General features: G+C 42.0%; 1 protein-coding gene across 3 annotated transcripts in view; it reads right to left on the bottom strand.

The window, feature by feature from the left end:
• Positions 1-947: 947 nt before the first annotated feature.
• Positions 948-14,738, bottom strand: part of LOC132468087 (tight junction protein ZO-2-like) — a 38,811-nt gene continuing 25,020 nt past the window's right edge. Inside the window, exons 11-23 of one of the 3 annotated variants that reach the window (XM_060065732.1) lie at positions 13,812-13,962; positions 13,196-13,304; positions 12,755-12,974; positions 11,930-12,114; positions 11,681-11,776; positions 11,261-11,340; positions 9,837-10,047; positions 8,631-8,731; positions 7,433-7,651; positions 6,615-6,716; positions 5,828-6,301; positions 4,937-5,019; positions 948-3,650 (exon numbers count right to left, since the gene is read on the bottom strand). In XM_060065732.1, coding sequence (XP_059921715.1) covers positions 3,473-3,650; positions 4,937-5,019; positions 5,828-6,301; positions 6,615-6,716; positions 7,433-7,651; positions 8,631-8,731; positions 9,837-10,047; positions 11,261-11,340; positions 11,681-11,776; positions 11,930-12,114; positions 12,755-12,974; positions 13,196-13,304; positions 13,812-13,962 — 2,209 coding nt within the window. In that variant the 3' untranslated portion in view covers positions 948-3,472. Of the gene's footprint in view, positions 3,651-4,894; positions 5,020-5,827; positions 6,302-6,614; positions 6,717-7,432; positions 7,675-8,630; positions 8,732-9,836; positions 10,048-11,260; positions 11,341-11,680; positions 11,777-11,929; positions 12,115-12,754; positions 12,975-13,195; positions 13,305-13,811; positions 13,963-14,738 lie in introns of those variants that run through there. The other 2 variants (XM_060065733.1, XM_060065734.1) reach the window with 2 other exon arrangements.

The following is a 14,738-nucleotide window of genomic DNA, read 5'->3' as shown; positions in this document are numbered from 1 at the left end:
CTTTGCCTTTATTTTCTATTTTAATACTAAAATGCCTTTTTAACTTTCTATTTTACCCATTTCTTTGCATATGTTTTCCTTTACTTATCTATTATTTATTTTATTGTATGACAATGTTTATATGTGAAGCACTTGGAGTCTTTTGAGTTTGAATCCTGATTAGAGCTTTATGAACAAGGCGACACCCAATTAAGAAACACAACATTGAACAGCACCTGAAATTCATCAGGCAATCAACATTCCGGCTCATTTCGTTTCCAAGAATCTTAAAGGGGAACTTCTTCGTTCTTCTTCATTAACCATTTTTCCTTCATAATTAACTCTATCATATTTATATTTCTTCCGTTAGTGTTCTTGACTACAAATGTTTAATTTCCCCAGAATTTCAAAGATTTTTCAGGTATATGCATTGAAGAAAGCCCTTAATTCACTTGAGAAATGTGTGCTTTGAGTTTTCTGGATGTTGTGTGGTTATCAATAGACATTTTGACCATTTGAATGAGGCTGCAGTTCAGGTTTATAAGTGGAACATCTTTCCTTAAATATGAAAATTATATGTTATGTTTATATATCTTCCATTAGTTTGTTCTTGACTTTTAATTTTGCTCGGACCCCGTTAATCACCGCTTGCGGTTATATTTACTATATTGGTCTTCCTTGCTCTTTCCGCAAGGAATTGTGGGATGGCATTATCTCCTTTCTTTTCATAAAGGATGGTCTGTTGTAACCTATGCTAAAGGAGACAAGTAAGAAAGCAATGACGCACCTTTCCTTAGCATTAAGAAAATTCTAACAGGTTTTATCATGGCTGCCGCTCAAAAAAGACCAAAAAAAACATTTTGCAATGTAATGTAAACATAACCGGGACACTGTTACAGGTGGAATTCCCCTTCATATGTAGGGGGATTGGAATGGCTAGTTAGGCACTTCAGAAATCAAATAGCACATTTTGTATTTGCGCCAGATGGTTTATTACATAGTACCATCTGGGATGTTAGGAGTCCAGTCAGAGCTGCATTGATTGATACACTTTAATACAGTTCATCAATACCATAACCAGGAATCATATTGAGCTTAAAATGATATATAGGGACTCTTCAATCTTTAAAATACTACTACTACAAAATGCAGAAAAACAATGACGATAGAATAAATGTTGTAATTCAAACACAGTTTGTCTGTCAGGGAATCTAGATGGAAAAAGATGGCCTGCACAAAGGAGGCGTTACAAGACCTGAAGGTACCCCTGGCCAGCAAGGTCAGGTCAGAGAGCAGGGGGATTGTGGACAGAGTTTGGGGTCCTAGAGGAAGGGGGTTGTGGACAGAGTTAGGGGTCCGAGAGCAAGGGGGTTGTGGACAGAGTTAGGGGTCCGAGAGGAAGGGGGTTGTGGACAGAGTTAGGGGTCAGAGTGGAAGGGGTTGTGGACAGAGTTAGGGGTCCGAGAGGAAGGGGGTTGTGGACAGAGTTAGGGGTCCGAGAGGAAGCGGGTTGTGGAAAGAGTTAGGGGGCTCGGCTGAGGCATAGATCTGTGGCTTCGGACATCTGAAGCTCCCGAGCGAAAGAGGTATACTTGAAATGTGTTTAAACTGAGAAAATATGTAATTTACACTCTTTGTTTAAGACTACACAGGCAGACACTTCCTGTTACATTTCCTTCAAAAGTTAAATACATGCCTGCTAAAGAGAAACTCCAGGAAAAACGAATAAACTGATTATTGACTTATCTCTTTTGATAAATCCCTTTTATTAATTTGATAAATATCTCTACAGTGCGGTGAAGATACAATTTGTGTGGCAGGGGCTCAAGCTAAAAAGGGGCATTCCCCTGACCAACACACATACACACACACACACACACACACACACACACACACACACACACACACACACACACACACACACACACACACACACACACACACACACACACACACAGACGCTATTCTGAGAGGCAGATGACTAAACAATTTCATTCCATCATATCTGATCATGACTTTAATGGGAAATAGCATTTTCAAGATTTTTCAATATGTTTTATTATTCATTATAAATTTCAACCTTACTATAGGATAAGGAAAGGTAAATTAAGTTACATGAATTGAGAATATATTGGGAATAGATGAGATTAGATAGGTTAGATAGTGCACTGGATTAATATTTCTGTGATGAAAATATTTTGTTCAGCATCAAAATGCTGGGGTATATTGTGCGATCAATGTTCATATTGTAATTCTCCCCAGAGGCCTTCATTGGACAGCGATATATAGACCAAGAGTATATGAATAATAGGAAAGGGGAAAATAAAACCTGCAGCAAGCTCATGTTTCAGATGAAATTGTTTTCCTTAAACAATTAAAATATCATATTTCACCATTTACAATATCACAAATATCATAGAAACATGAAGCGCTGGAAAACTGAAAATAAATATGCGTTTAAAAAATGTACAGCACAAACTTGATAAGTTTGGTAGTAATATTTAGTGATAATTTTTTTATGGTATCCTGTACATTAAAGATCCCATGGCATTATAATTACACTTTCTGAGGTTTTCTAACATTAATATGAGTTCCCCTAGCCTGCCTTTGCACCCCCAGTAGCTAGAAATTTCGTTGGTCGTAAAACCAGCACCAGGCATTCTGCTCCGCCTTTGGGAAAACAAAGCTCAGACACGCCGTTTTGGAATTTTCCCCCATAACACGTCGGTTCTTTGACGTCTCTGGTATTTCCACAATGAGACTGTAGTTGGAGTTACTCAGTCATCGTTGATCCCCACTGCCCGCCGCCCGCTGCCGCAAGGCACCAGCACCACAAAGCACCACCGCCCGGCAGCCGGCAGCACGTGGTTCAGTCTACTTCAGATTGATGTGGAAGTGGAAGAACCAGAGACGTCGGAGAACCCGACGCAGTCGTTTGTGATTCATAACATCATCTGGAGACGCACAGAGCTTTTGGCCTTGATAATATTTATTATATGATATAGATATCTACGAATAATATGATATTACTTAGATATAGAGCTCAAGGACTGCCGCCGGAGCACCCGGAGTGTTCTAGAATATTTACAGAACACGACCAAAGGCTGTGTGCGCCTCGCCATTGCGATACATCCATTGTAAACAGAGCGCATGGTACCGTGCCGCAAGTTGCTCAGGGCCACACTCCCACCACTCCCACCCTCCTCCCCCGCCTCTCTCCACATCATTTGCATTAAAGCTACAGACACCGAAACGGCGCGTTTGGGGAAAGCTCAATGTGCGACTGGCTCGTAGTGGCTGTAATTCTGCACCACGGCTGAATTTTGGGAAAGTCTTCAAAAGGGGCCCACTAATATCTATATTAAAGTAGCATGCCACGGGACCTTTAAAATTGTTGTGTTTTGTATAATATTTATATAGTAATATACTAATAAGGATGTTTCTCTAAAATGTAATGGTTACATGTATCTCTGTGGCTCGGTTTATGCTAACACTAAAGTTCCGTGAAATGAAAATGATGGGGAGAATTTACAGCATTATAATTTTGCTTGACAGATTTAGTCAGCCAAAAATTGTCTTGGTCTTCCATGTCCATTTGGGGAAAGTGATGGATCTCCGGATGAGACAACTTCCGGGGTGAGGATGACAGTCGCTCAGGCTCAGAGGGGGACCTGGGGGAATACACAGAAAACTGAAACACCCCACTCTGCAACTTTTAAAAACTAAGGCTGCAAACGTGAGCAACCATGGTCACTAGTGTACAGACGGATATTTGACCAACTGAATCACTGCAGTCTACATGGTATCCTCCGATGGAAGGGTTTCCGAACCATCCCATTTAGGGGTAGTTCGGAAGCCGCCATTATCGAGACAACATTAAGAATAGCTTTATTATACGTTCAGTTTTCTTTCCAACAAGACAACTCCAACTCATCCAGAATGCTGCTGCTATAGTTTTTACAAAGACTGAGAAATCTGATCACAGTAAGATCACTGCACTGGCCTCCTCGTTGCCAGGGAACTAAGGTCAAAATATCCCTAATAGTTTCGGAAGCACTAAACTGTAAAGGACCAAAATACATCTCTGATTTGCTTGTGTGTTATGAGCCAACTGGACCATTCAGTTCATCTAGGACTGGCCTGCTCACTGTTCCCATGGTTTCAACAAAGCATGTTGAATGAGCTTCTATGCACCATAGATCTGGAACAAACTAACTGATTATCTGAGGTCTACGGTTACCTCAACACTTTATTCTTATCAAGGCTCAACACTTTCTGGCTACAGCTTTCAATAAAATGTGTCCATCTGTGCTGCAATTATTCTTAATATATATTTTAATTATTGTAATTTTTTGGGGATTTCTTCCTTTATAAAGCACTTTACACCTTGTTTACACCTTGTGTAAACTAAATCAACCTACCATGCCTATTCAGCTATATGGATATCTCTATCTATAGATATATAGATATCTATATATATAGATCTGTTGACTGGTCAAACGGGGGCAGCCCTCTAGTGTCATAGTGATGCCCTCAGTGCACACCGACTCCCTCCCTGTGACGGACTCTGTTCACCCCCTCTAGTGTCATAGTCAGGCCCTCAGTGCACACGACTCCCTGTAACAGACTCTGTTCACCCCCTCTAGTGTCATAGTCAGGCCCTCAGTGCACTCCGACTCCCTGTAACAGACTCTGTTCACCCCTCTGTCAGGGAGGAGCAGGATGTCTTTCTCAGGGCCGTCATGCACTACTCTTACATCACTGAAAGGCAGCGTTGCCGGTCGTACCTCGAACCATCCCACACCGGGAACTAATCTAGAGTCCTTCCCTCAGAGTATCTCCTGCCATGCGGAAGGATACCAGGTGGACTGGAGTGACATAACGGAAAAACAAAACAAAACATTCAATCACTCACTGGTCAATTTTTGCAAGAGCTGTCCTACAGCAGTTGGCCTACCATATAGGCTGTTGTGGGTTCAACTCCAGCTTAGGGGTCTTCAGAGGCACAGAGTAAATGTCTTTGGGATTCTGAGCCATCTCCTGTGGCAGATAGGAAAAGTAACAAGCAGTTTTGTTTAGCAGTAATAAATCAGTTACCTGGCATACCTGATGACAACTCCTTTAAGATGTAATATCTGTTTGCTCGAGAAACATGCCGAATGCTTGAAATTGTTAATCAATACAACAATCACAACTAATTGATCATGTAGACAGTAAATAGCCTACTTCCACCCTAAGTTAACAGTTAACAGTTTCTATACACAATAGCTGTAGTGATATTACCATTATGATCGACAAGTGGTGGTTGGTCATCAATTTCCTTCTGCCAAACTAAAAGGTGTAGCCATTTTAATAATACTAACACCCTCTATATTCTCTAAACTGTACATCTACTGCTCCCTCCCTCACAAACTGTTTTGGCACCACAGTGGTTGAACCAGCTCCCTGCCGATATCAGGACCGCAGAGTCGCTCACCATGCAGCTTTCGCAAAAGACTTAAGACTCACCTGTTCAGAATTCACCTAGACTCGGCATAGCCACCCCCTCCCACCCCTCTTACTTATTGTATGTTGTACATCCTGGCACTTAATGTACACACTTATTGTATGTCGTACTTAGTTGAAGTACTTAGTTGTGTAGCATCTTATCCTAGCTATCTTTGTTGAATACGGGGAATGGGTTAAATGGGTTAACCCAGCGATTGTTAATGCTTTGCACTTGGTTCTATGCACATTCTTACTGGACATACAGCGATATATTGTTTCACCTTCTTCTGACAAATGTACTTATTGTAAGTCGTTTTGGATAAATCGTCTGCTAATGGCCGTAAATGTAAATGTAACTGACTCTGGCTTTACGGGCCTCCTGTAGCTCGTGTATCCTCTGGGTGCGGGCGAGGAGATCCATCCTCTCAAAAGCCTGGATCTTCCCCAGGAAGGTCTGCGTCACGGGCTCCTCCATGAGGCACCGCGTCTCGTCACCCTGCCCCTCCTCCTGCTGCTGAAGGTCCGTGTCGGTGCCTGTGTTCTCAATAGTGATGGAGGGGTGTCTTGGGACATCCTGCTGAATGGAAGAGCGTCTGGCCACGGCCGAGGGTGCTACGCCCACGACAGACTTTCCTAGTGAGTTGAACGGAGAAGACTTCAGGTAGGAGAAGGGAGCCAGGGGGGCAGAGGAGTGAAAGTCAGGGGTGCTGCTTCCGTTGCTGGAGATATACTTGTACGGGGAACTGTCGGAAGGATGGATATTTTGAAGTATGCAATGATGAGGGTGGCTAGGAAGTAATGCAAGTTCAGCCTCTTCTCCTAGAGCCAACTTCACCTGAAAACGGATAGAAAGGGAGTTAGTCTTATTTGAATACTCAGTCTTTATTATTTTATCTATTTATTAGGGATAATTGCCACTTCAAAATAATAGCTTTCTTTATCAATGTCACAAATATTAACCTAACCTCCGTGAAAAATTGTTATTGTCAAATGTATACAAATGTTGAATGTTTATTTACATTTGTAACAAATAATCTAAAGCACCCTAGAGAGGCATGATCAGTTGAAACATGGCTGTGTGGGACAGAAAATTATTGCATGTGTGAGCAAAATGTGTATATATCTCTGTGATTTCTGTATCTATTTACCTGTGTGGTATTTGGTTGTGCGACAGGTGTGTGGCTGGGAATTTCCAGAATGGCTAGTTTACTTGGAGAACTTTCGAAGTCTGGACTGCAACCGTAGAAGACCTGCGCAAAAGTATTTACTTACATCGATTCATATTTCAGCTCCTTCAGAATAGTTGCAGGTCTTCTGAATATATATATCCACAATCGTGGCAGAAACTATGCATACAACAACTGCTGTTTAACACCATAAGAGGAAAAGCTCAGTACAGATCTGAGAAGGGGCATGATAGAAGTCAGAAAATTGTTATACCCAAAGTGATCACGTTACAGCAATCAACTGTGCTTTTGGCAAAAAATTGCATTCATTTACTACTTTATAGATTTCTTTTAATAATCTTACAGTGAACCCAATGTATGACATGAGCTGTCATACTCATTTGAGTAGCATACAAATTCCCATATTTGCGTTGCAATTATAAATTACAAATCAACATGAATCATTACAATTCTATTTGTAATAATTATAGTCAGCTGCCATTTCACCTTATCCTAAAGAAAGTCTCAAGTACATCCAACATGGCATTGAATGTGTTTTAAAACACATTCGCTTCTATCCTTTCCACGTTTTCCATCATAAATCTATGGTCAGACAGATCGTGTGCCAGAATGCTCCAGGGCGCTTTCATTACAGCAGACTAGTCTGACCTAGTGCGTTTTGTTTTGTGTTTACTATTCAACACTGCAACGGCATCTTCTTTGTTTTATCCAGAACTTAACCCGTATAAATGAGGACAAAATTCCCCCCACAAATCACTTTTTGGACGTTGCTGACTGACCTCCTTGGCTAGCACGTGGCTAATGGGTGAGATGTAGGTGAGTGGTGGCTGGTGGCTCAACAGATCTGCATCAGGCTGGCTGGGGACACAGGACCCCCGGTCAGCGCTGATGTCGGCCACTTGCTGGCCATCAACACTCAGGTAGTCTGCGGTCATGCCGGACAGGTAGGACACAAGCTCCGCATCGGGGCAGTCCAGTTCAGTCTCTATCCGCTCCAACTAAAAGAAGACACATGATGGATCTTGGGTTGACATAATGGACGCACAGACAGATAGACAGAGTCGATTCAGCAGAAGCACAGAGGAGAGCAGAAAAGAAGATTAAGCTAAAAAATATAGCACGACTCACAAATATAATCTATATCAGGACGTCGTTAGCGGGGTCATAAAGATACCAATAAAAGGAAAGTGATTACATAAAGTAGATTGGAACAAAAAATTGTTTAAGGTGTGCAAACCTGCAAACGTGTTATCGTCAAGATATCTTTTTTGTAGTTATTAGATTTGTTTTGTGTTAATAACATAATATTTATCCACATGTTGATATTTATATATTTTAGATGTATTTTGGATTGGTAGCAGGATACATTAAATAGTCAAAAATATTTCGGCAATGTTAGTGGCTGGCCCGGGTTGTGACATTCTCCAATAATAATTATGTGTTTAAGAATAATGACCGCCAGCAAATGAAGTCCTGAAGAACTTCAAGTCAAATAGCATTGCAGCATGCCGCGGCTGTGGTGAATTATAAAAAAATCACACATTGTCAATAGTAGCTTATGCAGTTTAAAAGTCGATTTTGTTTTTACCTTGGTAAAGTTAGAAAGATATTCAAGATTCAAAAGATAATCATGCTCTGGATTACAGCGATCTGACGCGGCGAACTAAAGATAGTTTGAGTATATCTAGTGCTCTGTGTCTCTGTTTGCCTTCAGGCAAAGCCATCCGGCATCATCAGTTTAAAGTATTCAGTAGTTAAAGGCTATGGCATGAACAATATCACACATTTAAAACAAATAAATTGTTGTAATGTAATATATGTAATATTCACTATATTTCAGATATTTCTGGATCCTTGAGGATACAAAGTAAAAAACATAATAAATGAATTGATTCATGAGCCAGTCAACTGTGTTTAATGAATCCATATATATTATAATATTAATCAATATGATATGCAATTAAACCCTGAATGTACCTTCCCTTCGGACACCCAGACACCCTGCATCTGCTGCTGTCTGATGGCGTCCTTCAGGGTGCTGTACCAGGCATCGTTGGTTGAGTTCAGATGGATGGTTCCTGAATGGAGAGGCCAGACCGTCATAGACATTATGCTTTGCCATTCAAATTCAACACAAGAAACAGGAAACAATAGCTAAAATACACGTGTTTGACTTCCTGAAATATGTGTCCTCATGTCCTTCTACAGATCCTTTGTTTTGCATCTGACTGCATAACCAGTTGAACTCCATGAGCCGTTCAGTCTGTCAGTAGTCACTGACCATAGACCATATTTGAGGTTGAACTGAAGCTTCATGGTGTAAGCTGTGCTTCAGTAGTTCACACCCATGGCACTTGATGAAGCATCATGCACCATGAGCAGCCATGCCTACTTGTTGCACATTTATCTCCAGAACTTCAAGATGTTCCTGATATGATCACCAGTCTACAGTGTGGAAGAAGTGAAGAGATGCACAGCAAAATGCTCTCCTTCTACTAAGGTACTCCTCCCAGTGACTAAAAGCCTGTGCCTGTTAATGAACTGGGTAGTGAACTTTAGGCTTCAAAACTTTTTTATATGAATTATTTTGTTACTGTCTATGGAGCAATCTAGTGTTGGTATTGTAGCCCTGTCCCATTTCCATCCCTGCATCGTCAGACTCCATGTTGGGCCCATTTGATATTAGTATCATATCATTAGTCAAGAATTTGTCCAAAGCCCCTGCCCTCAAACATATATGTGTGCCGCACACCGTGTGTTAAGGCTCACACATTAAGCAGTCAATCAGTGATGTCCAGTGTGTGTGGAGGCTGTAACTCCCACCAGATAAAAAGTGATGTCCAGTGTGTGCGGAGGCTGTAACACCCACCAGTGAAAAAGTGATGTCCAGTGTGTGTGGAGGCTGTAACACCCACCAGTGAAAAAGTGATGTCCAGTGTGTGTGGAGGCTGTAACTCCCACCAGATAAAAAGTGATGTCCAGTGTGTGTGGAGGCTGTAACACCCACCAGTGAAAAAGTGATGTCCAGTGAGTGTGGAGGCTGTAACACCCACCAGTGAATCAGTGATGTCCAGTGAGTGTGTAGACTGTAGCAACAGGGAATCAGTGATGTCCAGTGTATGTGTCGGCTGTAACACCAGTGAATCAGTGGTCTTCAGTGTGTTTGTCGGCTGTAACACCCACCAGTGAACAGGTTGGAGCAGGTTTTCCTCAGTTTGAGTGCCTGCAAGTACAGCTTGCGGGCGCTGCGGCTGGAGTGGGGCATCACCCTCTGCCTCATCAGCTTGACGCCCTGCTTGCTGTCGGGGTTGAGGAAGATGACGATGGGGTACCACTGGGTGTAGTTCAGGGTGTTTACCGCCTTCGGGGTCACATCTAACAGTGCGTGCTTGTTCTTAAAGTGGTGATTGAAAGAGAGTCAACATGTTACAGTAGAGTCACGGTAATACAAACGTTATAGCACCGATGGGCAATTCCTTAAAATGAACACATTGCAAGCTTCAGCAGTCTGTTTAAGGGTGTAGTGCACCTGTGTGTTTAAAGTTGTAGTGCACCTGTCTGTGTTTAAGGGTGTAGTGCACCTGTCTGTGTTTAAAGTTGTAGTGCACCTGTCTGTGTTTAAAGTTGTAGTGCACCTGTCTGTGTTTAAGGGTGCAGGTCACCTGTCTGTGTTTAAGGGTGTAGTGCACCTGTCTGTGTTTAAGGGTGTAGTGCACCTGTCTGTGTTTAAGGGTGTAGTGCACCTGTCTGTGTTTAAGGGTGCAGGTCACCTGTCTGTGTTTAAGGGTGTAGTGCACCTGTCTGTGTTTAAGGGTGTAGTGCACCTGTCTGTGTTTAAGGGTGTAGTGCACCTGTCTGTGTTTAAGGGTGCAGGTCACCTGTCTGTGTTTAAGGGTGTAGTGCACCTGTCTGTGTTTAAGGGTGTAGTGCACCTGTCTGTGTTTAAGGGTGTAGTGCACCTGTCTGTGTTTAAGGGTGTAGTGCACCTGTCTGTGTTTAAGGGTGTAGTGCACCTGTCTGTGTTTAAGGGTGTAGTGCACCTGTCTGTGTTTAAGGGTGTAGTGCACCTGTCTGTGTTTAAGGGTGTAGTGCACCTGTCTGTGTTTAAGGGTGTAGTGCACCTGTCTGTGTTTAAGGGTGCAGGTCACCTGTCTGTGTTTAAGGGTGTAGTGCACCTGTCTGTGTTTAAGGGTGCAGGTCACCTGTCTGTGTTTAAGGGTGTAGTGCACCTGTCTGTGTTTAAGGGTGTAGTGCACCTGTCTGTGTTTAAGGGTGTAGTGCACCTGTCTGTGTTTAAGGGTGTAGTGCACCTGTCTGTGTTTAAGGGTGTAGTGCACCTGTCTGTGTTTAAGGGTGTAGTGCACCTGTCTGTGTTTAAGGGTGTAGTGCACCTGTCTGTGTTTAAGGGTGTAGTGCACCTGTCTGTGTTTAAGGGTGTAGTGCACCTGTCTGTGTTTAAGGGTGCAGGTCACCTGTCTGTGTTTAAGGGTGTAGTGCACCTGTCTGTGTTTAAGGGTGCAGGTCACCTGTCCGTGTTTAAGGGTGTAGTGCACCTGTCTGTGTTTAAGGGTGTAGTGCACCTGTCCGTGTTTAAGGGTGTAGGTCACCTGTTCGATGATCTGCCGGATGGTGTTGAGTCGCACCACCCCTGAGGACCTGACGGGACCCGCATCTTTAGGCTCTGTTTCTAGGGTTTGGGACAAAGAAGCAACAGAAATACAACATCACCTACACATAGAAAAATTAAATTGTTCGGTAGCATCTTATCCTAGCTATCTTTGTTGTATACGGGGAATGGGTTAATAGCGAATGTTAGTGCTTTGCACTTGCTTCTATTAACAGTAGAACAGTAGCAGGAGTAAAATATGTCTTATTATTATTACTTATTATTTGAGCTTAATTATTTTTCTTTTCTTTCTTTATTCTTCTGAGATATACTTGATCATAAATACACCCAAAGGCACTCGTAATAGGACCTGGATGATAATGAAGTTCATGTTGGCAGGCACACAATAAAAGAAACATACTGGCAATAACAAACTGATCAGGCATTTCCTTGGCCAGCCTCTCAGTAGCTGCGTCAGCAACGGGTCCGAATATCACCACAGGACGCCTGAAACCAGCTGAGGAAACGCACAGAACAAGTATTCACTGAAACACAATCCAAAAATCGTTAAGATATTCAAGTTTCATTTGTAATGTTATCGCATAGATTTCTACTTCTTCACTTACACTCTGAAAGACTACGGTCTGATACGCTGTCATCATTCACCCACCTTCTCGGAGAACCACCTTCTCATAGGTGGGGTACGGGGTGTTTAGGGTACTCTGTTCCACCTGGCTCCTCCTCAGTAGGTCATTCTTCCTACCGTCCTGCTGGCCCCGTAAGCGCCAGAACTCTGCGCGGTCGGCCCCAGCGATGTCTCTGGGAGGGCTCAGGACGGTTGCCATCTGCTCTGCCCTTCAACGAAGAGAGAACAACATATCACACAAACCATTCAATGTTTCAGGACCGACTAAACAAATCAGTGCAGTTGTAACCGGTGGAAGTTATAATTCATCAGGAATCCTTTCATGCCTTTCATTTATTATTTTTCTTTTATGCACGTCTTGATATATATCCATGTATTTGTTTTGAGAGCTATTTTTTTATTAGGTTAGGTTATGTAAGCCCCATAGTGACCCACGAGGTCACTTCATGTTTATTTCGCACTATCCTCTTCAGTCTGTGATTTGCCATGCTGGAGAGAGGAGTGCATGTGGAAACGGGCATCTTGTCGCTGTTCTTAATGTGTTTCACACAGAGATTAAAGACCCCCTCAGCTGGCAAGGCATCAGTTGTCTCCCGACTCATTATATGACTAACACAACGCAGAATTAGCAGAGTCAAGATAAGGCCGTCTACATAGTCCCAGAAAGTGCAAAAGCGGGGAATTCTGAGTGCATTTTACGGAATCAAATAATATAAGTAGAAAACACGTTTCCTATCAAATTTAAGGTCAACATTTAATTGGGATTTGGTGGACTTTCTAAACACCCGCTAACAGAATGTGAGGCTTATCACGACTATAGCATAATAATCACAACCGTGCAATGATCACCTGATTTTGTTGGGAATGACGCCCTTCTCCAGAAGCTGCTTCTCCTTGCCGATACGTATCGCCAGCCAGTTCCCCAGCTTACCGTCGTAGAGCGTGTCGACCACCTTCAGGATCTCCCCGCTGCCAAAGGCCAGGCTCTGAGGGCCCTCCCGCTCATACTCAAAGTGAGTACGGATGAAGAAGGAATCGCTGCGCCCCGATACCAGCACAATGTTGAAGACTACACCAAAAAGTGAATGCACAAATTTCAATACAAAGATGCAAACATTGATCGCCAAACTGTTTTATAATCACATATATATTATTGTATAGCTGCAAAAGCTAAATATTATGTTCAGGATCAGGCTTATATCTGTGCACAAAGCAAAGGGTTTTCCTGAGAAACTCAAAGCATTGTTGTACAATATATGTATGTACCATCACTAAGAGGGAATGTCTCACCATCATGTCTCCTTTGTGCCAGGATGGTGATGTCCTGCCCTTTGGGGATCTTCAACAAAAACAGAACTGCCTCTTCTCTGAAGATGTTTCGGAAATCGATATTGTTCACCTTGAAAACAACAGTTACTTAGTACAACTAGTCAGTTTTAAACTCAACAATATTAAACTTATCCTTTTTTATGATCTCTTTGTTCACTAATGACCCAATACATTGAATTGTTTTGGGAATTTAGATGGTGTAAAAGGGCAGGTTGTGCTGGGATGTTGGGATGTACTTTTTTTTGTATGACAAGTAAAGATCCTGGAGGCTATCCAGACAGTATAGTACATTTAATTGAACATGTCACATTCAACTAAATGTACTTATTTTTACATATTTGTATTTTTTGTAATCTTATTTAGTTTATCTTGTATTGTTGCTGCTATGTGGCAGTTGAGGAAGCAACACTAACATTTTTACTCTTGCCTAATAATAAGATAAAATAAAATAAACTCTGAATCTGAATCTGAATCACACCTGACCTACCTCTTTAAGGAATCATGCAATCCCTTGAGCGGTTCCCTCCGAAACAGTGATGTGTGCAGGCAGATATATTTAGTGTGTATGCTTGCTTACCTTTACGATCTGGTCCCCGGGACGCAGGCCTTTCTCCTCCGCAGGACTGCCCTCCTGAACACCTGCAATGAAGATGCCCACAGCGTTGCCCCCTGCCAGTCGGAGGCCCAGGCTGTCCCCCTTCTGGAAGCACGCCATCACTGTGTTAGGCCTGTAGGAACAGCGCTCCGTTAGACAGTGAGGACAGAGGCCTGAGGCGCTGTGTTCTTCTGAGACTATATACATGTGAAGAAAACGTTTCACTAAAACAATAAGAACAGGGAGAAATGACATCCCCTAATTACCATTTTTCATAAAAAAAGGAATATAAACACACACACATATATATATATATTTATACATCGGGGGGCCTAAATCTAGCGATCTGATTGGTTCCTAACTGTTGTATAATGAGCGTATACATATATATATATATATATATATATATATATATATATATATATATATATATATATATATATATATATCAAAATAAATAAACTGAATATTTGTAATAATAAATGTTTGTAATGTTTGCTGTTTGAGGATACCCATGTTGCCTTCTAACCGATCTCTATGAATTAAATTGATGTAAATTAAATGTCAAATGATCTGATGGGTTTTGGGCATGACATGCTAGCCCAAAACCCTAGGCATGCCAATAGGTCGGAACATCTAGTTTTTGTACACAGGAATGAAGTATAACATATATGAAATGTATGCATTATATATATTCATTTTCAGATAGTGTTGGTTATCATTTTTGCATTTGGTCTGACTTATGCTGCATACCTGCTAAAGCAATGCTTCAAGATATCGTCATACAGAGAGCGTCATAGAGAGAGGGTCATACAGAGAGCGTCATAGAGAGAGGGTCATAAAGAGAGTGTCATAGAGAGAGGGTCATACAGAGAGCGTCATAGAGAGAGGGTCATACAGAGAGCGTCA

The sequence above is a fragment of the Gadus macrocephalus genome, chromosome 11 (genome assembly GCF_031168955.1).
Source record: "Gadus macrocephalus chromosome 11, ASM3116895v1".
Lineage (NCBI taxonomy): Eukaryota > Metazoa > Chordata > Actinopteri > Gadiformes > Gadidae > Gadus > Gadus macrocephalus.
The sequence above is the reverse complement of the archived record's forward strand: the minus strand, read 5'-3'. Positions and strand labels throughout refer to the sequence as shown.